Source organism: Mchenga conophoros, linkage group LG6, assembly GCF_057382185.1.
Source record: "Mchenga conophoros isolate Kocher_MC1m ecotype Shallow Benthic linkage group LG6, M_conophoros_male_GT1.1, whole genome shotgun sequence".
Lineage (NCBI taxonomy): Eukaryota > Metazoa > Chordata > Actinopteri > Cichliformes > Cichlidae > Mchenga > Mchenga conophoros.
Genome location: NC_140531.1, coordinates 10,555,894 through 10,582,748, shown reverse-complemented (window position 1 = coordinate 10,582,748; position 26,855 = coordinate 10,555,894). Strand labels below are relative to the sequence as shown.

The following is a 26,855-nucleotide window of genomic DNA, read 5'->3' as shown; positions in this document are numbered from 1 at the left end:
GTGACTTCACACTTTAGGTAGTGCATAACATTTACCACTTTATATTAATTTTACTATATGTTTAAATAAATAAAAACAAATAACTTTAAAAGGTGCTGTTATTGAGTGAAAACTCAAAAGACTTCAGGGCTGGGGAGGAAAAGGGAGAAAGATGGAGGAACACAGCACACATAAGAAACAGGTAAGAGTGGACATGAAGTCAAAGTCAGCGACATGTCCGATAATAAAGACCTTCCACCTGGCTACATACAGTGGGGCAAAAAAGTATTTAGTCAGCCACCGATTGTGCAAGTTCCCCCACCTAAAATGATGACAGAGGTCAGTAATTTGCACCAGAGGTACACTTCAACTGTGAGAGACAGAATGTGAAAAAAAAATCCATGAATTCACATGGTAGGATTTGTAAAGAATTTATTCGTAAATCAGGGTGGAAAATAAGTATTTGGTCACCTCAAACAAGGAAAATCTCTGGCTCTCACAGACCTGTAACGTCTTCTGTAAGACGCGTTTCTGTCCCCCAGTGAAACTGGTTCACCCGAAAGATAAAACGCCAAAACACAGACTTAACAATGTGGTGTATGCTGTACAGTGCAGCGAGGAATGCCCAGACCTCTACATTGGAGAGACCAAACAGCCACTTCACAAGTGCATGGCACAACACAGAAGAGCCACCTCCACAGGACAAGACTCAGCAGTCCATCTGCATCTTAAGGATAAAGGACACTCTTTCGAGGATGCCAATGTTCACATTTTGGACAGAGAGGACAGATGGTTTGAAAGAGGAGTGAAAGAAGCCATCTATGTCCACTGTGAGCGACCATCTTTGAACAGAGGCGGGGGTTTACGACACCAACTCTCTGCCATCTATAATCCAGTTTCGAGTTCCCTCCCCAGACGCCTTAACGCCCACTCACATCCTGGGCCATCTGATCTCAGGAATTCGCATGATAAGGTGGGGCCAGGTTTCACAATGAACTCACCCGAAACTCTGGCTGATTGGGACCCACGCCCAGTTTCACACCTTGGCTCAGGCGATTAGAGGATCATCAGGGGGTCCTTTTGTCCCTCTGTGGGGGGGATACTCCCACTAGGTTTATATCTGGGACTCTCCACCATTTGACCTTAGAACTGAAGAAGCTTCTCGGATGAGAGGTGAAACGTCTTCAAGTAACTTACAGTTTTCTACAGACGCTAGGACACATTTCTCAATACTTAGGTCACATTTGCAAAACTCCTCACACAGTGAGCACAACAGAAGTCTATGTGGGCTAAACTGAGGACCAGTTATCATTGTTTTGGCACAAAATGCATTCAATGACTACATCTCTCAAATTTCATGGATTATCTTCTCACTCAGACACAACAACTGCCAAAAACCTTTGTACGTGCAGGACATTTTGCATGTGCTTACATACTGTTTTCAAAACTGTTAAACTTATGGCCAAAACAATAACACAATGCAAAACTTGAAAAGACAGCAAAATTCAACAGCAATATTTTAGTGAAACATATTTTAAATCTAAAAATGCAGTTTAACCAGCCACAGCTGATTCTCATTGTAGATGAACATCTACACAGGTGTTACTCCTTCAATTTTTCAACTCCTTCAATTCTGGCAGCCAGAAGATTCTTTCCTAGGTGTATTGCCCTAGATGACATAAGATGTGATGTGGATGAGAACCTGTGGCCAAATGGAGAAGACCGAGTAGATTAGCATTACTATTGTATGAGTATCAGTGGATGGTGTGTATACAAATTCTTGTATTTTGGGATTACTTAATGCAAAAAAATAAAAAATACATAAACAAATATTAACGAATTCTGCATGATGTCTGATTCATTCCAGTAACATATATTGAAATTATAAACAGAGATGTTTCCTTGTTTTACACAGGAAAACACTGTGTAATGCTACATGTTGTTAGTGTTTTTTAGGTCATTGTTTTGTGGGTGACAAAGTGTGTTTGTCGGCTGTCAACCTTTGCTAGTGTTCTGGAAGAATGAGTTTATTTGAGACCTGAATGAAGTGTTTTGGTAGTTGTAGTGCATTTTGAATGTGAAATGAACTGCTTTGCCAGGCTGAGGGTCAGTTAGGAGAATTGTGTGAAGAGTTTTGCAAAAGTGACCTAAGTATTGAGACATGTGTCCTAGCGTCTGTAAAAAACTGTAAAGAAGTCCAGACGCTTTTCTTTGCAAGCTCCTTTGACTACAATGACCTGGATGACTGAGAACCTTCACAGACATGAAGGTGTTTTGGCAAAAAAAGCTGGTCAAACATTAAACTGCAAAACTGAAAGTGCTGTTTGAGTCTGAACATTTTCAACTCACCACCAGAAAAAGATGCTGTTCTCCACAATATGTAAATAAGGATAGAGTATAGGCGATATCAGCAGCTGGATCAAAATGAGAATTTTATATCCCCCATAGTTGAGTATAGGCATTCAATCCAAAAGGTCACATGTTGTGGAGAAATAATGTGAATCTTTTGTGCAATCAAATGTTTTATTTTTATTTTAATAGCACAACAAATAATACATTTGTTAATAAATCTTATTCAGACACAAGTTTGCTTGTTGCTTGCTTCCTCACAAACGACCATTTCTGCTCCTTACATTCATCACCCTGAAAACAGCACAGTGAACAAATCATACTGAAACACTGTGTTTATTTCAGTTACAAAAGTTATTTTTATTTTAGGTTTCATGAAACACATATATATTGTTGGCAGTACTTTAGATGAAGGCAGCATGCTGCTCTCAGACTTACACTTAAACTCAAAGGGTCTATAATCTCTAAACTGATATATTTTACAAAGAAATCCTGTCTGGGCAGCGTCTGGATTTGGACTGAAGAGCTCGTTGGCATTTCTAAAACAATAGCAAACCTGCACACCATACATTGTTTTGTTTTTTGTTTTGTTTAAAGTTGTAGATATACATTAGAGACATGGCAGATTTGCATATATTCTTCAGGGTCTGCAGTCCTTTTCTCTTCTTCTGTGCTCCTGTGAGAATCTAAAACAAAGGTCACATAAATCATGGGGTTAAATTGATGCCTGTGGGACAAAATTACTCCAACAATATTCAGGACAAATTTATTTTTCCTCTGCAAAAAAATGAAATTGAGTACAAAGCATATGAAACTTTTCTGTCTTGTGTTGTGTTCATTTATGTCTTTTCTTTTCTCTTTAATGTTTCTGTCCATTATATGTGCAAGAACAAACTTCTGAATCACCTCTTAGTGATAAGTGTCTACAGTTTCCTTTCTCGTTTGGCTCTGGATGAAGGCAGTCGCACTTTTCTCCTCTCCCTCTTCCTTCTCTTTCCTGCTTGGCTTCTCAATGTCCTTGTCTAGTCTCGTCTACTTTTCTACTTTTGCCCTGGATGACTCTCACGGTCTGTTACAACCTAAAAGAGGAATTATGGATTTGAACAACTGGTCCCTGAATGCAATTGACACGCTCTTCTCAACGAGAAGCCTGGGCTTGAGTAAGTCCGAGTGTCCTAGAGGGACGTTCCCCTCTGGATACACAATGGACGGGTGGAGGAACTGGAGGGTCGTGTGCCTGGCGGGACTGTCAATCGAGGACATTGTAGACATCTACCTTTTCGGAACCATGATAATAGGGTTCTTGCTGTTCGGAGTTGGCTTGGCCCTGGCTTATCAAGGAAGGCGGAATTGGCTTTCCAAAACCCCACAAGGCTGCCCGCTGTGATGGAAATGATGGGACGGGTCGTGACTTCTCAAAATGGGCTCATTGAACGCAGCACGGATAAGATCTTGGAGAAGCTCACGGCAGTCTCTGCTCTCTGAGCACAAGATTGATAACATCTCAGAGAAGCTCTCCAACGGGAGACTGAGAGACCAGTGACGGACTGTTAGGCCAACTGTGAAATTGACATGCAGTTGTTCGCACTAAAGGAAAACCACCATCATTTCATGCAGCTACCGTATCGGTGTCAGCTGTGGTCTCAAGGCTGGAGCTGATACGTATGTATGTTCGGGGGGTCCAATTTCACTGCAGATGTAAACATTGCATGTGACAAATAAAAGGCTTGATTGAATAGCTTCAGACTTATGTTCAAAGAAAAGAAAAGAAGCCCTCAAACCTCTACTCTACTTTATGTGTTGATTTAATGAGCGAGTTCACTTTGTTTCTCTCTTCTCTCAAACGTCTAATCTCTCTTCCTCCTCTTCCTCTGTGTTTTATTCAGTCGTACCGTTTACAGCAGCGAGCAGGGCTTCTTCTTGACCTTGGCGGGCTGAGGGCAGAGGACGGCACGAATGGCCTCATCAAACACAGTCTTCAGACCACGCTGGGTCAAGGCTGAGCACTCCAGGTATTTGACTGCATCTATACATGCGAAGACACATATATGTTAATAAAAGAAGAGAAAGAACTACAAAGACAAAGTAAGAGAAGAAAGGTTTGCTGGTAGTGGAGAAGAATAAGTTCAACTTTCAAAGAACACTATAGTCAACTACAGCTACTATACTTTTACTGTGATGCCAGGAAATGAGGGGAATAACAAAAATTTGCAGAGGCAGTCAGGCTACAAAGTTCTCTAGCATCTTCATCTGCTAGTTTCATATCTTCACTGGTGAGGAGAGCTTCAAATCTTAAAGTGCTTTTCAAGCAAATAAAGTAAGAGTGACTGACCTATCTCCTTAGCCAGAGCTAGGCCCTGTGGATAGGTGATAGGCGCCAGCTTCTTGTCCTTCAGTTTCTCAATGGTATCCTTTTCATCCCTCAGATCCAGCTTAGTGCCAACCAGGATGATGGGCGTGGAGGGGCAGTGGTGACGGACCTCAGGGTACCACTGGCAGAATACAGAGTAAAGGAAAACTAAATAAGAGGCAAGAAAGGGGAACACGCAAAATCAAGGAACGTGTTAGAGGCAAAAAACAGAATCAAAGGTGGAGGGAGATGAAGCTCTGATGCCAGGTGTTACAGAAAGGTGGATGAAGGCATGAAAAACAAATGATATGCTGTAGCTATTAAAGATGAGAGAAATACATCATCCAACTTTCACCCACAGCATCAATCATTCATTCACATCAATTATTAGACCTGTTTAGGCTTTTTCTCCATTTTGTAATCCAAGTATCTATTTTTTTTCTCTATAATAAATTCCTGCTTTTGTTCCGTTTGTTCTTTTTTACATTTTGTTCCTCGGCAGCTGAGAGACAGGCCTCATAAAAAACAGCCAAAACTCACCTTAGCTCTGACGTTCTCATAGGATGCCGGGCTAACCAGGGAGAAGCAGATTAGGAAAACATCCTGGATGGAGAGACAAGGAGACAAAGAATTAGAATAGCTGCTGCAGTTTTAATTAGCTGACATGTTATATAAGTTCTGTCTGTGTAACTTTATGTCCATTTGTTACTGTGTGTGCCTGTGTGTGTATGTGTGATTCTGTACCGTCTGTGGCTAGGACAGTGGGCGGAGCCTGTCATAATCTTCCTGTCCAGCTGTATCCCAGAGGCCCAGGTTGACCGGCTTGCTGTCCACCATCACATTAGCTGAATATTTGTCGAATCTGTGGGGAGAGTAGAGAAGGTCAGCGATCAGCCAACAAGTCATAGGCAACCTTTCATTTCATTGGTTATTCATTCATTCAACAATCTTTCAATTCACTGATTGTTTAACCAGTGAAACTCCTGTAATGGAGAAAAAAAACAGGACCATACTTGAAATACCACTGTTCACAAAAACATTAACCAAAAACATTACTTTGGTTAGTTTGACACAAAAGCCATCCTAACCATGTCTAGTAAGAGAGAATAATACATAATAAGGCAGGGCTGCCCCCGTGTGGTCTCATAGTAGAATAACAGTTTAATTTCTCATTTTTAAAAACTTGAGAAATTTCATATTCATATTCAAATGTATTCAGGCTCAAATGAAACTGATAACACAAATGTTTGCAGACACAGATGTTTTTTTTACAGAAAGAAAGAGACTAGTGTACCAGATTAATCCTGTTTTATGGCCTGTCCGAGGTCTACCCCGCCCTTTGCCTAATGACAGCTGGGATGGGCTTCAGCCTCCTTAATGACCCAGTAGTTAAAAAGATGGATGATTTCCTGAAATAGAAAAGTCACTGAAATAACGTTAACTGTCAAACATAGAACAACTATGACAAACAGTCAACACTATCTGAGATCCTGCTGGTGGTGTGATTCTGTTTGTTGTTTAAACATATTTATAGAGTTAAGAGTTCAGATTGCTGGAAGAACAACATTCACGCAGTCTGATTGCTGTTTTTCTCCCAAAATGTAGAAACACCTGCTAACCATGGCACACTCTGCTTTTCCATTAGGTCTGTGCAAATACTACTTAAGTACACTCATCCTCCTGTGCCATTAGTGATATTAACAGAGTGTATTTTTTGACATATATAATATAGTTAGTATAGTTATTATACTAGCCGTAGCTGCCCCGCTTATTTTAGACATTCACAATAAAAAAGTAAGCGATAATATTTCAATATCAAACGTCATAATTAAGGTCAACATCTAAATAATGCTGTGTACAGACTCACACAGGTGTTAAATTACAGCATAAACTTACCTTAGACCTTCCTCCGTCATTCTCCTCCTAATTGTGCTCGGAGACACAGAAAACATATCGGCAATTACCCCGATGGTTATCCAGGACAGCACTAAAGTCCTGAGTGCTGCAGCCGGGATTTCAAGACGTGGACGACCAACATTTGAAGACTGTTCTTCCTCGGCGTATTCCAAACGAACACGGTGCTGAATTGATCTTAAACTTTCGACAATGCTGTCATCGATGCTAACATCTTGAAGAGCAATTATCATCCCAAGCATTTCAGAAACATCATCTAAACGACTCAAAACAGTATCTACAGGTAAATGTATCTACCCTCTCTATCTGATCTGCTAAAATGAGCAGAATTGACTGAAGTTCACACCAGTCCGCCATCCTCCCTGACCTTTGACCTAGCACGTTTTTGCTACCTGTGGCAGCCGTCCGCGGAGCAGGTATCCAGGAAAACTAGTCGATAGTAAACGATCAGCCAATAGGCGCAAAAGTCAAGCCCACTTGTTGTGTGCCCACCTTATTACTAAATTAGGCAGAGCACTCTGAATTGAATCAGGACATAAAGCACGGTCTTTATGTTGCTTTATTGAACACTGTCCATCTTACAACTAGCCACTTAACGGGGCTTCCTTCGGACAACCACATCCGGTTCAAAGGTCATCACATTAAGACATAGCCATATCAATACATGACACCCCCCTTTTCCTTAGATTCAAACTTTAGTTGTAATAACTTTGATGTCTTTTTTTCCCCCAACATTGAACATTCTTCTTGTCTTACTTTCTAACAATTATATAATCTAAATGTCTCACCACACATGTACCTTTCTTTTTTCAATATATACATGTCGAAATACACATATGAACTTGAAACTTGCCAAATGTAAGTTACCTCTTCACCTTAACATATTATAGTTCATTTCATCACAAAATCACGAAACCTCTCGGGTATCTTTTTAGCCCTCTGTGATCTACTTGGTCTCTCTGGCCCCTGGGAGCCCTCTTGTGGTGTTGGAGTGAAGGTGTCAGTCTTTGTGGGTGTTTCACCTTCCTCCCTTTCAGGTATTGTGTCATAGTGTCCTTCTCTGGTCTCATTTGTCTCGTATTTCTTCACATGTGTGGTATTCCGGTGATAGCGAGCTCCTGTTGGTGATTCAATAATGACTTGGTTTCCAGTTCTGCTTACAACTTTGTGTGGTGTTGCGTTGAATGGTGTTGTAAACTTGTCCACTTTGTCTTGTTGAACCAGCACTGTGTCTTCCTATTTTTATTTATTTTTTATTTTTATTTTATTTATTTTTATTTTTATTTTATTTTTCTGAAATTACACACGCTACTAACGTGTGTAATTTCAGAAAAATAGCTCTACCATTGACCAATCTCACCTGTCCTAAGGTTATTTTTCTCACGTCCTATCACTTCCTGTTCCAACACATGGTTGTGTTTTTGTGTAGCTTATCTGGATAGCCGAAATAACTAAAAACTTATAGATAACTTCTTATTTCATAGTTTAATCTTCACTTGCTTCATCCGAAGCACACTCTCTTGTATTCACTCCCTGTATTTTTAGGAATTCGCTACCTTAGCTTAGCTAAGCCAAATAACACAGACCAATTAGTTAAACTACATGAATGTCTCAAAGCCATAAAGACCTGGATGACCTCTAATTTCTGCTTTTAAATTCAGATAAAACTGAGGTTATTGTACTCGGCCCTTAAAATCTTAGAAATATGGCATCTAACCAGATTCTTACTCTGGATGGCGTTACCTTGGCCTCCAGTAACACTGTGAGGAACCTTGGAGTGATTTTTGACGAGGACATGTCCTTCAATGCACATATTAAACAACTATGTAAGACTGCTTTCCTCGATTTGAGCAACATCTCTAAAATTAGAAATATCCTGTCTCAGAGTGAAGCTGCAGTTATTACTTCCAGGTTGGACTACTGTAATTCATTATTATCAGGATGTCCTAAAAACTCCCTGAAAAGCCTTGTAGTACCATATCACCCTATTAGAGCACTTCACTCTCACACTGCAGGCTTACTTGTTGTTCCTAGAGTATTTAGAAGTAGAATACGAGGGACAGCCTTCAATTTTCAGGCCCCTCTTCTGTGGAACCAGCTTCCTGTTTGGACAGACACTATCTCTACTTTTAAGATTAGGCTTAAAACTTTCCAAAATATATAATTAGGGCTGGACCAGGTGACCCTGAATCCTTCCTTAGTTATGCTGCAATGCGGTGGGCTGCTGGGGGATTCCCATGATGCACTGAGTATTTCTTCTTCAGTCACCTTTCTCACTCACTATGTGTTAATAGACCTCTCTGCACTGAATCATACTTGTTATTAATCTGTCTCTCTTCCACAGCATGTCTTTATCCTGTCTTCCTTCTCTCACCCCAACCGGTCCCAGCAGATGGCCCCGCCCCTCCCTGAGCCTGGTTCTGCTGGAGGTTTCTTCCTGTTAAAAAGGAGTTTTTCCTTCCCACTGTCGCCAAAGTGTTTGCTCAACAGAAAGGCAGTTGTTAGAGGGTGAATGGCAGGAACACTGTGTCTGCTGCCTCTTCTCTTGCCTCTGTGTATCAGTGAGTATTCAACAACAGTTTCTATATTTAACTGCAGGTTCTTACTGCATAATTCTGTCTGTATAATATGAAAATGATTCAATGCATCGAGTTATGCCAAACCTCACAGAAACTGTGCACGGTGGGTATTCTGAATTGCTGCTCGGCACATATATGCAGACCACAGTCAGAGCCTTACCCTCTGCAGCTTGAAGTCACACAGAGGTAACCCACTCGCTCTCTGTCAGCACGCAGTCGCAGACTCGTGAGCGAGGTTTTTTTTTTCTCTTGTTTTGCTCTTCTACTCTTAAGAGCTCCATTAGCCACACAGAGGGCACAATATGTTCTGCATTGCTTCTCAAAGTTAGCATTGGTTAGTGATCATGAGCTGTTTTAGGTTTATAAATCATTGGTTTACACCACATTCCTCTGAATTAATGTCACAAATTGACAAACTGACAGTGAGATACAGTGAAGTGTGTAGAACATGTAATTCAAATCAGAGCACGAGCAGAACAAGAGCATGAAGCTGAGATCAAACTTCATTTGCTTCCATCTATAAGGTGCAGGTCACTGAGGTCTTCTGACAGAAACCTGCTGGTGGTTCCTCGTTCTAGGCTGAAAACCAAAAGAGACTAAGTGTGTCTTCAAGGCTGTTGGCTGATAATCTATGGAATGCACTAATATTACATTTGATCTCTGCGGTCTGAACATTTGAAAGAGCAGCTCTACTTATTTGTACAGGCTTAATTTTAGGTAGTGGATATTATTATTGTCTTTTAATGTTTGTATTTATTTTTATTGATTATTATTGTGAAGCACTTTCTCTATAGAAATATTTTACCTTCATTTCCCTTCTGTAACTTTATGAAAGCCAAAAGCAAAAAGAGACGATAAGTAACTTTGCATAAATGTGTGGAGCTTTGCAGCTTTGCAGTTCATAAAGCTTCATAATGACACTATGTGACTATGCAGTGTCCAATATTCAAACTGAAATGCAGTCATTAGAGAGTGAATGGCAGCAACACTATGTGTGGTGCCCTTTTCTCTTTTCTCTGTATCAGCGAGTGCTCAGCTACAGTATCTATATTTAATGGCTCTGGTCCTCACTGTGTGTTTCTGCCTTACTTCTGAGAGCAGATATTTTACAGGTACAAAGAAAAACTGGCAGTGACCTGGTGGGCGGGGGATTCCTCTTTCAGGTGTGACGGCGAACACAGAGGTCGCTCTGCAAAAGAGAGTCATTGGAGGTGATGAATGTGAGCGACAGTATCATGTACAGCTCAGAGCAGTTTATCCACATGGACCTGGGGTGTGGGGCCTCCCTGCTGCTACGGAGTCGGGGCGGTCTGCCTCTCCCCACCGCAGGGAAAAGGGTAACACCACCTGGGTCTGGGTGCAATTCCCCCCTCCAGGGGCAAGGGTACCTAGACCCGGTTTGTAGAGTACGCTTGGGGAGTGTGATCGTGTGTACAGCGTCTCTTTATGTCTGTCTCCACGTTGGTTGAGTGTGGAGTAAGTGCACATGAGAGCATGAGGGTGGGAATGGATGTTTGTGTCTGTGTGTGCCTGTATGTCTGTGTCTATATGTCAGGTTGGGTATCAGACGCCACCTCTCTGGGGACACCTCAGGCCCTCCAAGATTTGGAGGCCTATCTCCACCCACCACCACTTCCCCTGCCGGTGGCGGACTCCCTCAGGTGTCGGTGCGTTGGTGGTTCTTTGTGTCTGGGGGTGGGTGTCCAGGTACACACCGGCTCACTCCTTGGTGGCCGCTTATCGGGGCCTGGAGCCTGGGGCTCGCTCGGGCCCCTTCGGAGGTGGGGTGCCCCCGGCCTCTCGGCCTGGGGCTCGGTCACTCAGGCGCAGCTGGGGGCCGGCGGAGCTCATGGGCTTGTCACTGCAACTCCCCCTGGCTTCTGCTCCGCGGCTGCTGAGTGAACCCTCATCTGGGACTCTCCTCAGCTCTTACTGGAACAGTGGCGCGGCTGCCCCTCTGTTGGTCTTCCATGGTTTCTTGTGTTCTGGGGGCCTCTGGATGTCTGGAGTTTTGATCTCCTCCATACCCGCTTCACACCCTGGAGGACGGGGCTGTGGCCCCCCCACACTCCCTAGCAGATCGTTACATGGAGAAACCTTTGGAATACAAGCGCACTGATCCACACAGGTATGCACACGGGTGTTCACTGCTCGTAGACCCAAATTACACCTTTCTTGGCCGCTACTTCGAAGCACATCTGTCCTGCGTGCTGCACAACAACATTGAATATTTAGTATTTACTGCTGTTTACACTTAGCTAGATTAATGCAATGGTGTTGTGTTTAGTATGTTGCTTTGTTTTTTTTGCTTGTTTTCTATTTTTCTCTCAACAGGTGATCCAGGAGATTTTTTTTCTCCCCCCCCTTTCTCACTGTCCCTCTCCCCTTCTGTTTCTCCTTTCCTTCCTCTTTCTTTCTTCCTTTCCTATCCCTCACTCATGTCTGTCCCGTCTGTAAAATCTGAAAATAAAATATAATAAATAATAAAAACAAAGATCGACCAAATGGACCAATACGGCAATGCCACGATGATCCATTTGGCAAAGTAAATCCATTGGGTATCCTTGTTGGTCTTCAGACAACAATTCTGATGGCTAAAGAACCAAATGGGACAGGCAAAAAAAAAAAAAAAAAAAAGACAGCAAAAATCCTGACTGACATCACGACCTATCATTACACAGGAGAATCTGATGGATGGATAATTAAGTATTTCATTTAATTAATGTTTGAAAGACAGTTTCAGCTTTTATTCTGTCAGCTGCAAACTTTCTGCTGTTTATTAGTTTAAGAGAAAATAAAACTTAATATAACAACAGAATTTAAACATAGGCTGCAAACTGAAAAATGTCTACGAAAAAATGCTATTGAAGAATTTTAGCCCCTCCCACTGTCCATGTAGTACAGTAGGAGGGTCTAAAGTTGAAAGTTTCAAGGGATCTTCCAGGAATGGTGATGCTGCTTTTCTGGACAAATGATCTCTAAGCTTGAACTTAACCAGAGGGATATAGTACAAAGAAAATTCAACAAGGCTTGGCTTACTTTGCGTTAGCTGGCTTGAGAAAACGTAAAACACCAGTCAGTGTCACGCCGCCGGGTATATCAACTTCTCTTTTAAGCTGTGCTTTCTGCTTCACGCTCCGTGCCCACGCATGTAACAAGGGCTGCTACAAGGCCCTTTAAAACAGGAAGTAGCATGTGCTGCAGTGAGCTTGAATGGTGTCCCAATGCGCTGAGCAAGCACAGTGCAAGCATGCTAGCCAGGTGTGGTGCGTGATGATAAAGTGGTGACTAAAACTCTATAAAGGACATAACTAATATAACAGCAGGTCAGGGTTACTCTTACAATTTTCTCTGGTAAGAAGTCAAAATCCTTCATATAGAACTCTGAAGTTACCTGGAGAGATGAGATCCTGCTTCATAGTACAGGCCTCAGGGCAACATTTCAAAGTTAACGTGCAAAACAATCAATATATGTATTTGTATGTAACTGACAAAAAAAGGAGAGAAAAGCGTCCAAACACTTCTTGTGCCATTCCAGAGTTGAGGTCGCAGGTTATGGTGCCACCACTGGACTAGCTAATGAGAAAAGGAGTAAGATGATTTTTAACAAATTTGTTGTATTAAGAAAAAAGAAAACAAACCATCCAAACTGTTACTTTATTAGTAAAGAGATGTTGCAGATATTTGTACTGAAATTGTATTTTTCTTCATTTCTAATGTGTTCAAAGCAAAAACAAGCTTTTCCTGTGAGCTCAGACCATTTTATTTCTTTCTGCTGCATTTCTGCATAAAATACAAATCTGCATCATTTTCTAAAAAAGTGCTTTAAGCTGAACTAATTGTCCCTTTATTTCTAGAACCTGGTGAATCACCCTCTCTTCACTGTGCAGAGACTGAGGTTGTCAGCTGTACAGAGCTCAATGATATTTTACAGAAATAATTCCCCGAGGTCCACCGAGTCAGGAGCTATCAGCACTGGTTCTGTGGACAAAGTCCTGGGAAAGATATATGTCGAGTGAGTTTGCATGATCCCTCAGCTCACAGCTGCATTTATTAAACATTCAAAATACAGAAAGATTTTATAAAACTGGGAAACTGTATTTCTGTCTTGCAGGGAGACTCTGGTGGAGGAGTGGTTCATAATGGCAGGATTTATGGGGTCTCTTCTTTTGTGGGAGATCCAGACTTTGTATGCAGAGCACCGGCTGCCTTCATGGACCTCTGTGATCCTGAGTATGCAGATTGGATCAGGAAAACTATCAACCCATAAAAAGCTGTGAGGTGTGGATAACTGTAAACAAGCTGAAATAAATAATCTTTTAGAGTTTAGCTTTGGTTTCTTTTATTCTCTTTGATATAAGCAGTAGAGGATTTCAGAATTTCTGTGTTATTTGCCAAAAGACGTTTTTTCAGCTGCACCCACACACAGTTTCTTTAGATAACTTCAACTGCAGAAAGTAAAAACTCAGCATTAAGTTTCAAATGCAGTTTTAAAGATAATGATAATATGGTGGCCCTGAAGAAAACACCCGTCAATAGAAAAAGCTGCAAAATCCTGCAAAATGTAACAGAAGTTGAATAAAACACAACGGAAATAGAAAAAAATGCAACAGGGCTGAAAAACTGAACAAACAAACAAAAAACAAACACAAATTACAACAGAAATAATAACAACGATATAAAAAAAAAAAAGTAGAACAAAAACTCAGTTGTGCTCCTAACTGGTCTCCTGAGTTTGGCTGTATTCCTGGACTTTGCCCTTTAGTTACTCTTCAGTCTCTTTGACACACAGGCTGCCAAATTTGAAATAACATTTTTAGTTTTGGAAAAAGAAGAGCGTGTCTAGCAAATTCTTGCACATCCTTGTTCTTAAATAGCACTTTTCTACTCAAGCACTCAAAGTACTTTATACACCTCATTCACCCATTCATACAAGCACTTTTCTGTACCTAAGTTCTTTCTATCTAACATTCATACTCTGATGGACACATGAAAGAGCAGTTTGGGGTTCAGTATCGTGTCCAAGGATACTTTGAGATACAGATCAGATCAGGCTGCGATCGAACCTCCAACCTTCTGATCGGTACTAATTGGACGTTTGCTGCTGCACATGTAGCATCACAGCTTAGAAGATGGTGGTGTGGAAATGTGTTTCCCATTAACAATTGACTAAGAAACTCTTAGTCAAGGGTTAACGTCACTAATGTCAGTATTTTCACTGACTCTAAAAAGGCACTGATCTTCATTAGATTAGATCAACATTGTTCCTTAATCCTGAGCTGTACAGGAAAATAGATTTCTGATACACATGTACATAAACAAATAAAGAGAGATGTTTCCCACCTGCTGAGAAGACAACAAATGCATAACCTGATTACCACCATTAATCTCACATCCACTGATTTCTGGCACCTATAAGTGAGATTGAGTTCACTGTCCTGCTGTCTTGGCCTTTAGGAGAACACAGTGAGACAGATGAAGCTTGCACCAGATGGTGGAAACACAATGATCGTGGTCTTAGACACAGCATCCACACTCTGTACATGATAGTGTGTGTATGGTGCTGTTTGCAGGAACTTGATGAGGCTTTGCTTAAGTGGAAATCCACTGATGTTCAAGCCCCAGGGAAGTGGGCGGGGGGATAGGACCTCTGGGGCCCTCTTCCTGATGGAGCCCTACCTGACTCCTTTCACTGCTAAAGCAAGAATGGTGCCACAACTCATTGAAACAATACTTCATTTCATCAGAATCATCAAATGATTCTGTTAAAAACAACCGTCCAGTGTACTTGCATGGCAAACATCGTGATTAGATATTCAAGAAGAGCCTCTTAAAGATGAAGGTCTGTGTCTCTTGACCTAAACACATAATCCAGTTAAATCTGATTTATGTTCATTAATGCCCCTCACACTGTAACTTAAAGTAATAAATCGGTCACTGATTAATTACAGAAGTACGTCTGTGAGCATAAAGATTTAAGCCTTGGACCATCAGGATAAAATGTGGTTGGGAAACTTAACAAGCTTTGATAAAACTTCATCAGTAGCTCAAGCAAGACCTCAAAACCTTCGATCACCACGGGTGGTTAGCAGACTGTGGTTGTACCATGCAGCCTAACAACATGCAATAAATTGCAGGTTAAAGCAGTCTGCTTACACATTGTTAAACGAGGGAAGGGAACTAATGTGGCTGTCACATTACCCTTTTGTCCCATTTCATCCCAGGACTTGATTCAATTGCTGCTCACTTTCTACAATACTTAAAACTGATCAGTAGGACCTGAAACTGCAAACATTCAAACATTCAGGCCAACAATCAGTTGGTGAACATATTAATCTACTACAATTAGCAAAAATGAATAAATAAACAGAAGAAAGTTAGAGTGATATCAGAGTCATGCAAGTTTTTGACCAGCAGGTTAAACTCATGCAAATTAGCTTCATCCAGGCTCATGAAAACACTGTCCTGCTTATAAACAGCAGATCATTTGTGTCAGTGTCAGGATGGTTTATATTTGAGCTTTTAGTTCACACAGAACAATTTTTATTAATTGTTTTTAGCGATTACAAAAGTCTGTGAATCCCCAAATTGTTCAGTTGTTCTCTTTGCTCCCCATGAGGTCACTTTCACCATGTGACAAAAACAACACCCCACTCTACACACTCGGGCCACCAGCAACTTTCTAAATCCTCAATAAAAAGCTGACAGGTTGCAATGATGTTCCAAAGAACTTATTAAGAAAACAACTAAATACACAGAAAATTTTATGAAAATTGGTTTATTTTATATCTCATAGTTTTAAATGATGCAATAAAAATATGTACAAAACATCACAAACTGTAATATTTTACAAATGCTTACGTCCTGCTGATGCAATGGAGACATCTTCCAGTGACAGTCTTCATCAGTGTGAGTGTGAGGAGGATCCTAAACCCACCAACACAGAAGTGCATGTTCACAACTCCCTCTGTGCAGGCGGGGTCAGGACCCTCCTCACCCTGGGTGAGGAGGGTTGGTGCTGTGGCCAGTCAGGTATGAAGTGCTGAGAGTGGATCTTTGGTCCTCTGTGCAGCTCTGTCCACTCTCAGCTGCCCTGCAAAGTAATAACACAAGAAAGACGTCATTTTAACACAAAACAGCATTTTCATTGTTGGTAGCTGCAGTATGTTGTTAAAAAGCAATTTTAAACCCAACGTATACACATGAAAAATATAAATAAAGCTAAACCTACAGTGCTGCTGACATAGGATGATGATTTATACCAACTATTGGAAGAATTTTGTCTTCAATACAGTTTGTTGTCAATGTGAGGTGATAACTTACATAGTTGGAACACAGCACCACTCTCCCGTTTTTCACTTGGTCATCCATCCTTCTCATCGGGTTGGTTGGGGTAAGGCTGTCTTCTGGGTGGGGTGTTTGCTCCATCTTGGACGTAACTGGAAGTAATAACAACTAAAAAACTACCTTTAATTCACAATGTAATATTAATATTAATGTCACATATCAACAAAAAAAGCAATACATTTCACATGTGCGAGTCACATGTTCTTATATCTGTAAAAACAAAGTTTAAAAACACATTCTAACATAAACTAATCAGAGTCACTGTCATCCATGGAAAGGCTAAAAGGCCTCTCCCAGAAACGTCTGACTCCAAAACTACCTGAGGATGTTGAAGGGGCATCAAACTGGTCACTCACCTTGCACCTCTTTGCACTTACCTCTTCGGTGCAGATGTCTTCTCTGCTTCTCTTTTCTGAGGAAGGAGCAGCAGAGAGATCAGCTGAGGAAGAAGCAGCAGAGGGAGCAGCTGAGGAAGAAGCAGCAGAGGGAGCAGCTGAGGAAGAAGCAGCAGAGGGAGCAGCTGAGGAAGAAGCAGCAGAGAGAGCAGCTGAGGAAGAAGCAGCAGAGGGAGCAGCTGAGGAAGAAGCAGCAGAGGGAGCAGCTGAAGAAGGAGCAGCAGAGGGAGCAGCTGAGGAAGGAGCAGCAGAGGGAGCAGCTGAAGAAGGAGCAGCAGAGGGAGCAGCTGAGGAAGGAGCAGCAGAGGGAGCAGCAGAGAGAGCAACTGAGGAAGGAGCAGCTGAGGAAGAAGCAGCAGAGGGAGCAGCTGAGGAAGGAGCAGCAGAGGGAGCAGCTGAGGGAGGAGCAGCAGAGGGAGCAGCAGAGGGAGCAGCTGAGGGAGCAGCTGAGGGAGGAGCAGCTGGCGGATCACCAACTGGGGCAACAACTCGAGGGAAGAGTGGGGCATTGGCCTGGCCGAAAGGCGGCATGGGGATGGGGGCAGCACCTGGAGCAATAGGACGTTGCCAATCGTGCCAAAACGGCTCTGGAGGGTGCTCCCGGATGAGAGGGGAATCATCTCTCTCATCCATGGTGTCATACCCAGAGTCATCGCTAAGCCAATCCCCCCACTCTTCTGAGTCGTTCCAGTCAGATGAATTGTCAGTCTGTTCACTCACCTCTTCATCGTCTACAGGTAGGTAGGGGGGGTACTCACCATACTCACCTTGCTGTTCACCGACATCAGCATCTGGTGCTTCATCAGAAGAGGGTGAGGGTGAGAGAGGGATAAAATACTCACCATACTCACCTTCGCTGATACGCTGGGTATCAGTGTCCTGAGCTTCACCAGAAGAGGTGGTGCTCTGGAGACTGTCATCCAGGATCCTGATGACTTCAGGAAGGCCTTCTTCTGCAGGGCGTTCAACCACATAGTCAAGACGCCCTGTGAGGAAACAATTTTTAAAATAACATTAGGAATGTAATAGACACCCAGTGTTAAAGCAACAGACCTACATCTGTTAGTTTGAGCAGAGGATGAGAGAAAAGCATTTTATGCCAGACTGAATGACACTTCTACTTGTTCAATCTTTAAGTGAAGTTTTTTAATAGAAGACCACCAAACCTCCACCAAGGCAGCTCACTCTGTGTACTTTTAAGGTGACACTATATTGACACTATATATGACACTGTATTTTGTGTACATTCAATTTGTTTTATTTGTTCCTTGTAAGCCTTTATGCAAACACTATGTTGGAATAGGTAATGGATAATAGGTATTGATTTGTAAATAGCCGGACATGAGTAACTTATTATATAAATATACTACAGTACATTTATAACTAACCATGCAGCTCATTCTCCTGTTTTATTTACAATTCACGATGTCACACATTTTGAAAAAAGCTCATAGGTTAAATATGTGGATGCAAACCATAATGTAACATTTAGACCACATGTACCAATTGCATGTCCTAAATATATATATATATATATATATATATATATATATATATATATATATATATATATATATATATATATATATTTTTTTTTTTTTTTTTTTTTTTTTTTTTTTTTTAAATAAAAACACAACCTTCTTGGCAAGAGTTGGCAAGAATTGCACACACAAAGCTCTGCAGGTATGTCTGAAAATGATGGTCAAGTGAAAAACAAACAAACAAACAAGCAAACAAACAAACAAACAAACAGAAACTCTTAACTCAGAATCCACATTTTTAGAAATGTGCACAAGGACTGTATCTGCCATAAGGACAGATACATCTAATCTGTGGTAAACATGCTATCCCTGTGTAAATATCCCTGTGTACAATATCTCTCTCTGCTATCTAATAAGGTTAAAAGCATTACCGTAACAGAAGATGGGTCTTAATGCCATTATTACTACTGTTTTCATATTCTTTTGATATTATTTTATTTGTATTTTTTTATCTTTGTGTTTTGCAGCAGAGAAAAAATATAGTTTATGTCAATAAAGCCTTTGATCCGGAGAAGAAAAGGATGTCAGGAGGGGACCTGGATCTGTGTGTTTACGCCTGCGTGTTCTGAGGCCATGACATCTTGAAGATGCCGTTACCACAGAAACTGATTTTTGGGCATTTTACAAATTTTAGTCCATTAAGCTATTTTTAACCATTTCATTTTAAAGAAAAGTGTCAAATTTGAAGCCTTCAAATCAAAGTAACACCTTTTTTTCATATTCATACACCAGTCGTTAATAATTTCTACACCTCTCCTGGAAAATTTAAAACATACAAACAATTTACGGGAAACAATCTTGAATACACATATTTGATCACGTTAAAACTTGATATTCACACTGGAACTTGTTAAATTATTACAGTAATTTACATTTAAAGAAATTTTCAAACGTACCTGCAGCGAAGTCCAGGTGACAGTCGGGGAGTCCGGGTCCACGGCGAGCCATCTTCAAACTTGAAAAACAAAAACAAGTACAAACGATCCACAGATGAAGTACTTGTTATGCGTTCAAGTTATATCCGCTTTTAGTAAAATGGTTTGCAAAACTTAGCTTTCCACAGGCTGAGGTTGGAGCAGGTCGAAACAAGTCCACGAGCAAGTGTAAACGGACGTTTGGAACCTTGTGCAGCATTTATATACCCTCGGCGGCCATGGTTACGGTTGTCAACGTGTACACGTGCACGGGATAGAAGTATAGGAATGGAGCTCACCACAGTGTAATTACAGTTAATTTATGGTCATTTACTGTCAGGGTGGAAGTAATGAATTACAAATACTCACGTTACTGTAATTAAGTAGATTTTTTTGGGTACTTGTACTTTTATGAGTAATTTTTCAAGTGTGTAATTTTACTCATACTTGAGTACAACTTACACCATGTAATCTACTGAGTACTACTGAGTACGCCCACAATTTGAATTAATATTCAAACCTTTCGTCTGCATTTTTGCAGCCAATAAGGCCGTGCAATCCCGACCGGCCAATTTAAGACATAAGCAAAGATAAACTCTGCTGCAGCAGCAGGCACAGGTGTCTGGAGGTGCTACATGGTGGAGTACAAACTACTTTATAGACGGAAGATTTGGAGACAAAGAAGCCAAAATGGAGACAGAGGACAACACTGTCAACCATGAAAACGACGTAGAAAAGACAGAGGACGCGTGCCCGTGGCCATACCTGGAGGAATTTTTCATGTGCAGAGGGAGAAAAGGAGACAGCGTCCAGATGCAGTGCAAACTTTGTTTGACCTCTACAGTCATTTCAGCTTACAAGACTTCAGCGTCTAATCTTAAAAAAACACATTGAGGTAAGAGGTTTTACAACTATACGTGTACAATATTGCCTTCTTATTTTTCATGTGTGTTAAGGTTATTAGTTTGGCTAAGATATTGTCACCGCCATTGGTTAGCCTGATATTAAAATAAGACGGAGCTAGCTAATGTGCGTGTGTGTGCATAATTGAGCTAAATTCGTAGGAATGTTTTAGCTTATTATTTGGATAACCACCGTCATTACAATAAATTAAATTTGTAGTCATTTAAAACTCACAGGCCTACAATCAGCTGGCCTATATAAAAAACAAAAACAAAACTTGAACACAGTGCTGAGCTGCATCTCAAATGAATCTTCCAGCTCTCAGCTGACATGTATCAGAGCCCGATTGATGGATCAGTTGATCAGGATCATTGGCCTGATATAGGTCTATCATAGTGACGTGGCTCTTAATCAGTAGGGTTATATGTTTCCCAATATGATTTTTTTTTTTTAAAGAACATAATGTGGATTGTTTTTATTTGTTAGCTGTATGGGCAGCATTTTTGTGTATGTGATCCCTTTTCTTAAATTACATTTGCTATATACACATATTTTGCTCTCTTAGTATTTTTAGAACCCGACTAATATTGAAAACTTTAGGGTGATACTGATAAAAAGGAGTTAAAAATTTAGATACTGATACATTGGTCGATACTCTTTTTACAGATAGTATACAGATTACAGAACTTAGAATGTATACAGAAATTCATGTTTTTTGCAATGATCGTTCAAAATTGGTTTACATTTGTAAATAAATACAGCAATATATCTGCAAGATTTGACCAAATTCACCACTCTTTTATACTATGCTAAACAATCAAAGATTAGCTCATGTCTAGTTGAATGATGTTTTAAAAATGTGTTTTCCTGTAGTGTTAATCACAGTGATGTTATGAAGTAATGTATGAACCTGACGTATGATAATATTTATCTCTACAGAGGAAACATCCATCGAAGATTGAGCAGTACAATATCACTGTGGCATCAACATCTCGTCAGCGAAAGACCACAGCCACACCAAACAAGCTCTCAGCAAATACACAAGCCAAGTTACCAGACCTGATGTTGAGAGCTGCAAACAAACATGTTCCACAAGCAACTGTTGACATGCTTGTCATCAATTTCACATGTGAGGGTCTACAGCCATTTGCAGTGGTAGAACAGCCATCTTTCAAAGAATTGGTTACCACATTACAACCTCAAGCCAAAGTCATCTCCAGACCCACTGTCCGTGCCAGAATCTGTGAAGCTGCTGATCACATGAAGATGACTTTGGTTGCAGCATTGGATAAAGTCAAATTGGTTGCTACCACTACTGATTGTTGGTCAGCTCATCAGAAAAATTACCTTGGAGTCACATGCCATTGGAGGAAGAGTCCCTGGAAAGAAGATCTGCAGCACCAGCATGCAAAAGATTGAGAGGGTCTCACACATTTGACATGCTTGCTGGTGCGCTTGATGATATCCATTGCCAATACAAGATTAGAGGCAAAGTTGTAAGAACCACAACTGATAGTGGATCCAACTTTGTCAAGGCCTTCCACATGTTTGGGGCACAAAATGATGCAGATGAAGCTGAAGATGAAGCAGACCCAGAAACTATTGACCTGACTGACCATATTGACTACCATGAGGCAAGTGCAATTCTTGATGAAGACTCTGGTTTGGAGTATCAACTCCCGCCTCATCAGCGATGTGCATGTCACCTGCTAAACCTTGTGGCAACATCTGATGCTGCCCTAGCAGAGAGCATGAATGAAACCTACAAGAGGCTCTCCCGTGCAAGCTTTGCAAAATGCCAGGCCATTTGGAACAAAACTCATTTGGCTAATGAAGTGGTAGAGGACAAGTGTGAACTACAGATCATTCGTCCCAATGCAACACAATGGAATTCAACCTACCTTGCCATTGAAAGGATAATACGCATCATTGATGAGAAGGGGGAAAATGACATCAGGAGCATTTGTGAGGAGTTCAAGGTGAAAATGTGAGTAAAATTGGACACCTACCAATATGGTTGCAAATTTTGTGAATTTTCCTTAATGGATGGTTAAAAACGTGAGCAGACTCTTAATATTAAATCAGAAGATCCCTATTATAGTCATGGTGGGTTTTGTTGTTGTGTCTTACAGGTTGAGTCCTGCAGAAGTTGCATTCCTTAGGGAGTACTGTACCACCATGAAGCCACTGGTGAAAGCTTCAAACATTCTTCAGTCTGAGTCCACTTCCTTTATGGGATGGTTCCTGCCAGTAATCCAACAACTACTGTCCAAACTTAGCAGGCTGGAGACATCAAGCAAGACATGTGTGCCACTCATCAGGGTGATCCGAAGGGCCAGCTCTGTTCTAGGATGCCCTCTGGACCCAGTGGAGGTGGTGAGTGACAGGAGAATGGCGGCTAAGCTGTCATCCCTGTTGGACAACGTCTCCCACCCCATGCAGCAGACTGTGACAGCACTGAGCAGCTCCTTCAGTGGGAGACTGCGGCACCCACGGTGTGGGACGGAGAGATTTCGCAGGTCTTTCCTCCCCACTGCTGTCAGACTCCACAACAAAGACTTTAACTGAACAAACACACACATCCACACATGTGCAATAACACTAAGTGCAATAATCTCTTCTGGCATCGTTGTATTTTACTCAGTTGTATATAGCATTCGTATTCTATTTTTATCTTATTGTATATTTTTATTCTATTTTATTCTACTGTATATAGTATATTATTTTATTCTATTCTGTACAGCTGTGTACTGTATTTATTCTTATTGTATTCTAATTTTTGCGTCATAACTTTTGCACTGTCCACTTCCTGCTGTGACAAAACAAATTTCCCACATGTGGGACTAATAAAGGTTATCTTATCTTATCTTATCTTATCTTATCAGAGCCCTGCAAAATGGCCTTCAAAAGCGTTTTGGAGCGATGATGGAGGATCCAGAGTTGGCTGCAGCTGCAGTCCTCTTATCCAAGTTCAAGACTTCCTGGACTGACAGAGCAGATGTAACAGAGGCTGGTAAGGATTCATGTGATCCCATTTTTGTGTATTTTTACATTTGAACACATGCTTAAGTGAGTATTTCACCTAATACATTGTAAGCTATTGATGGTCTGTCCTGAATACTAAACAATCCTTTTTGAGAATTTGCCGTTTTTAAATTTGTGTTCAGGAATAATCACTGAAATGTAAATAACAAAATTGTGTTATCTACTTACAATTACAGCCTTGACATACATCAAACAACATCTTGAAACGACAGAGCATGAGAGTGAGGATCAGCAAAGAGAGTCATCTGATGAAGATGAATTCTTCTCCAGACCAATCTCCAGAAGGCTGCAAAGTGCAGTTGAGCTTGATGGTTACCTTGCTTGTGCCACAGACACCATGGAGCTGCTGCACTCCTTCTCAGGTATCAAAAACCTCTCTCTTAAACTGAACACAGCTCTGCCTGCTTCTGCTGTGTGTGAACGACTTTTTAGCTGTGCTGGTCTACTCTTCACAGCCAAACCAAGTCGGATTGCCTCTGTTAATTTAGAAAACCAGCTCTTGCTGAAACTGAACAAAAGGTTCAAGTGTGACAGAAATGCTAAGAGTTTAAGACACTCACCTGCCTGTTGTTCATTGTATGGGGAAAAGTTTAAATGGTTCTACGCATGTTCAGAAACATATTTGTCATTGTTTTAACAAACAAAATTCCTTCTTTTATATCTACATTTATTTACAAAACAAGTTACCTTTCTATACCTTGTTCATCTGAGAAATGTGCTTTGAACATAAATATTTATACTGGTGAATCGAGTTGAATGCCTGCTATTGACGACAGAATAAAACATCAGTCTGTTAAAAAGTAATTAATACTCTGAGTAGTTTTTGAGAAGAGTACTTTGTACTTTTACTCAAGTATTTTTTAACACCAGTACTTTTACTTGTAATTGAGTACAATTTAAGCAGTGTAACAGTACTTGTACTTGAGTACAAATTCTGAGTACAGCAGGTGGATGAAGGAAAGGGGAGGAAGGAGGAGGAGAGACCCGCGGACCGGCCGCGTCTCGTATTGAAAAGGAACCCGATTTGTCCCGGACTTCAGCTTGAATGAAAAACAAATACACAAAGCTGGAGTTCTTCTGTGTCTTTACGTGGCCAGCTGCCTCTTCTTCTCCCATTCTCTCTCCCTCTCTCTCCTGTTGCTACTTAAATCATGAAACTGATCAATGATCAGCTGATCGCTTTTCTCTTGGAGATACTATATAGCTCATGCTTACGGAGCCCCTCTGATGACATCCTCCAAAAAATTAATAGATTGTGGCGACAAAATACTACTTCCTGCCCTCGAAATAGTATAAGTGCCCACGAAATACTTATTTGTGGCCACAAAATACTATTTCGAGGGCACGAAATAACGTGCGCACGAAATGCTAATTTGTGGGCACAAATTGGGTATAACGTGGCAACGAATTACGCATTTGTGGCAACAAATAGATGACGTGCGCACATCATATTGATACATTGGACAGCTGTGTAGAGACATAAGCATAAGAGTAGGCTAAACCTGTACAACATGGCCAGAGACAGTATGATTGAGTTTTATTTTTGTCATGGTCTGCGTGGCAGACCTTGGGTGTGTGGGGAAGGAGGACCCAAAATGCGTTTATTTACAGTGGAGTAAACAATACACAATAATAGGTCTAGGTCCCTCAGACCCAGATCCCTGACAATTTTAGGCTGGGAATGAGCTACACGTGCATTTTGAAAAGCCTGGCACTGAAAGGAACCATTATTATGGAGAGACAGTTAAACAGGATATTAAGAGCCCAGTTGCATTGCAGACGTAAGTACGACCCGGACGTTGGGATAGATTCTATTGTCAACCAACTGCAAGGGCCTGGGAAGGATCACGGTTATTGGTCAAGTGTTTCGTGCTCACAAATAAGCATTTCGTGCGCACGTTATACCCATTTCGTGGCCACGAAGTAGTATTTTGTGGCCACAATTTATTTATTTTTTGGACCATGTCATCAGAGGGGCTCCGTACATGCTAATATCACATCTTCACATTTTTTTTAGAGGTAACAATAACTTTGCATTCTCGCTACTCAGCATGCTCTAAAACAGGTATATGTTAGTAATGACAACATTTAACAAATGTTTTTAAAATTCTAGCCGTGCTAATTAGCCTTAGGATTGGTTGAGGTCTGTGAAAGCCTTTGGAGCAAAATCAGTCTTGTAAAGCTCACTATTTTCCAGCTGAGCCTATAGCACATTTGTTAAAGTCAGTCCGGATTGTACAGCTTCTAATCAGAAACAATTAAAGTTTGTTTCTTTTTTTCTGCTCATCAATCTTTTTCTGTAACCAGGATACCTGGAAAGTCTTAAATAACTCATGTTAAAATGTTGCAGTGCTGTAGAGTGGGGTCATGTTAACAATCCATTCAAACTTGTGGTCTTCAAGGTCAACTTTATCAACTTAATCTAGAAACTATCATTCCTACAACTGTGCTGTGTATATGTCACAACATATAGCAGGAACCTATAAACGTAACTGACCTTTGACCTCTCCTTCAAGAAGGTACATGTAATGTCTACAGTGATTAGACATACTTAATAAAACAGTGTGGGGCCCAGAGTATTGTTGTGCATCAGTGTGGAACATGTCAGTAACACTGAGGGTTACACACACTTTGCCAGGTACACCTGTTCACCTGCTCGTTAAACACAAATGTCTAGTGAACCAATCAGACGTCAGCAAATTAAAGTATTTTAGCATACAGACATGTTCATGATGACCTGCTGAAGGTCAAAGCAAGTATCAGAATGGGGGAAAGAGATTGCGTGGTTGTTGGTGCCAGATGGGCTGGTCTGAGTATTTCAGAAACTGCTCATCCAATGAGCTCACAAAATTACCTCCACAGTTTACAGACTGTAGTGGCAATCCAACCAGCAAAAGGCCACCTGAGGGAATTTGAAGTATTTCCAACTCATCCTGGTGATGAGGTCAAACACAACCAGTACTTTTAACATTTTATCAATTATTTACCAATTTAAAAAACAACATGTGGTAACTTATTTTTAATTTTGCTGCAGACAAGTTGAATGAATGCTTACTGGATCTAGAACACCATTTAGATCATAACAGCTCCTGATCAGGATGAATTTCATTTTCAAATCAAATTTCATGTCGCAGTTTCACAATTTTGTAACATATTATTTCAAAGCTTGCTTATGGGCTTGTTTTGGAGCAGACCAACAGTCAGGCTCGTCTTCACCCTTACTGTCAGACTCTGAATTGATGGTTCTGCTATATCTCACCTGGCTGAGCTCTTGTAATTATTTTGTGATAAAACTTTTTCTATTTTGAGATCAAGATTCAAGTGGAAATCTTTGTGTGTCTGTCTCTCTCCCTTGGTTTCTGTAGAGGTACAGTGTGGGGGCGCCTGGATAAATATTAAACAGAAGCTAGATGTAGTGTTCCTCCACTGTCCATTAAGGATATGAGGAAAAGAAATGGTCAAGAACAAAGTGTATGGTGTATTTATAAAAGAAAATGGCTTTTAAATTGTATACCAAAACCACCACCAGAAAGTCAACT

General features: G+C 40.9%; 4 protein-coding genes and 1 long non-coding RNA gene across 6 annotated transcripts; 2 read left to right on the top strand and 3 right to left on the bottom strand.

The window, feature by feature from the left end:
- Positions 1 to 2,663: 2,663 nt before the first annotated feature.
- On the bottom strand, positions 2,664 to 5,344 carry LOC146572122 (ras-related C3 botulinum toxin substrate 2-like). Its single transcript, XM_085278469.1, has 5 exons — positions 5,339 to 5,344; positions 5,219 to 5,281; positions 4,661 to 4,820; positions 4,221 to 4,354; positions 2,664 to 3,014 (listed from the first exon to the last, which is right to left on the bottom strand). The coding sequence occupies exons 1-4, from the start codon at positions 5,342 to 5,344 to the stop codon at positions 4,224 to 4,226; spliced, it is 360 nt and encodes a 119-aa protein (XP_085134595.1). The 3' UTR covers positions 2,664 to 3,014; positions 4,221 to 4,223.
- Positions 5,345 to 5,421: 77 nt separating this feature from the next.
- On the bottom strand, positions 5,422 to 7,262 carry LOC146572121 (uncharacterized). Its single transcript, XR_014892659.1, has 3 exons — positions 6,575 to 7,262; positions 5,973 to 6,087; positions 5,422 to 5,540 (listed from the first exon to the last, which is right to left on the bottom strand). It is a non-coding gene; the product is annotated as an uncharacterized LOC146572121 (long non-coding RNA).
- Positions 7,263 to 9,246: 1,984 nt separating this feature from the next.
- LOC146572120 (kallikrein-8-like) lies at positions 9,247 to 13,782 on the top strand. The gene is made up of 4 exons (XM_085278468.1): positions 9,247 to 9,274; positions 10,335 to 10,444; positions 13,121 to 13,186; positions 13,286 to 13,782. Exons 1-4 carry the CDS (start codon positions 9,247 to 9,249, stop codon positions 13,439 to 13,441), a joined length of 360 nt encoding a protein of 119 aa, XP_085134594.1. The 3' UTR covers positions 13,442 to 13,782.
- Positions 13,783 to 15,943: 2,161 nt separating this feature from the next.
- LOC146572119 (uncharacterized) lies at positions 15,944 to 19,590 on the bottom strand. Of its 2 annotated transcripts, XR_014892903.1 has the most exons (3): positions 19,351 to 19,590; positions 16,495 to 17,899; positions 16,189 to 16,264 (listed from the first exon to the last, which is right to left on the bottom strand). XR_014892903.1 is itself a non-coding variant. In XM_085278596.1 (2 exons), exons 1-2 carry the CDS (start codon positions 19,400 to 19,402, stop codon positions 16,767 to 16,769), a joined length of 1,185 nt encoding a protein of 394 aa, XP_085134722.1. In that variant the 5' UTR covers positions 19,403 to 19,590; the 3' UTR covers positions 15,944 to 16,766. The 2 variants fall into 2 exon arrangements, 1 of the variants encoding a protein (XP_085134722.1); XM_085278596.1 differs by having other exon boundaries at positions 15,944 to 17,899.
- Positions 19,591 to 19,763: 173 nt separating this feature from the next.
- Positions 19,764 to 25,646, top strand: LOC146572118 (uncharacterized). The gene is made up of 6 exons (XM_085278467.1): positions 19,764 to 20,263; positions 21,211 to 22,258; positions 22,404 to 22,790; positions 23,157 to 23,284; positions 23,493 to 23,678; positions 25,624 to 25,646. The coding sequence occupies exons 2-6, from the start codon at positions 21,630 to 21,632 to the stop codon at positions 25,644 to 25,646; spliced, it is 1,353 nt and encodes a 450-aa protein (XP_085134593.1). The 5' UTR covers positions 19,764 to 20,263; positions 21,211 to 21,629.
- The last annotated feature ends 1,209 nt before the right edge of the window (positions 25,647 to 26,855 follow it).

Excerpts from the sequence above, each read along its gene's own strand:
- LOC146572122 (XM_085278469.1), bottom strand. Across the intron at positions 4,821-5,218 it reads ATGAGAACGTCAGAGCTAAG|TGGTACCCTGAGGTCCGTCA; the intron begins GTGAGTTTTGGC and ends GTATTCTGCCAG. Across the intron at positions 4,355-4,660 it reads AGCTCTGGCTAAGGAGATAG|ATGCAGTCAAATACCTGGAG; the intron begins GTCAGTCACTCT and ends TCGCATGTATAG.
- LOC146572118 (XM_085278467.1), top strand. The coding sequence starts at position 21,630 with ATGCCATTGGAGGAAGAGTCCCTGGAAAGAAGATCTGCAGCACCAGCA. Across the intron at positions 22,259-22,403 it reads GAGGAGTTCAAGGTGAAAAT|GTTGAGTCCTGCAGAAGTTG; the intron begins GTGAGTAAAATT and ends TGTGTCTTACAG. Across the intron at positions 22,791-23,156 it reads GGGACGGAGAGATTTCGCAG|AGCCCTGCAAAATGGCCTTC; the intron begins GTCTTTCCTCCC and ends TTATCTTATCAG.
- LOC146572120 (XM_085278468.1), top strand. The coding sequence starts at position 9,247 with ATGCCAAACCTCACAGAAACTGTGCACG. Across the intron at positions 9,275-10,334 it reads CCTCACAGAAACTGTGCACG|GTGTGACGGCGAACACAGAG; the intron begins GTGGGTATTCTG and ends TTCCTCTTTCAG. Across the intron at positions 13,187-13,285 it reads CTGGGAAAGATATATGTCGA|GGAGACTCTGGTGGAGGAGT; the intron begins GTGAGTTTGCAT and ends TCTGTCTTGCAG.
- LOC146572119 (XM_085278596.1), bottom strand. The coding sequence starts at position 19,402 with ATGGCTCGCCGTGGACCCGGACTCCCCGACTGTCACCTGGACTTCGCT. Across the intron at positions 17,900-19,350 it reads TCACCTGGACTTCGCTGCAG|GGCGTCTTGACTATGTGGTT; the intron begins GTACGTTTGAAA and ends GTTTCCTCACAG.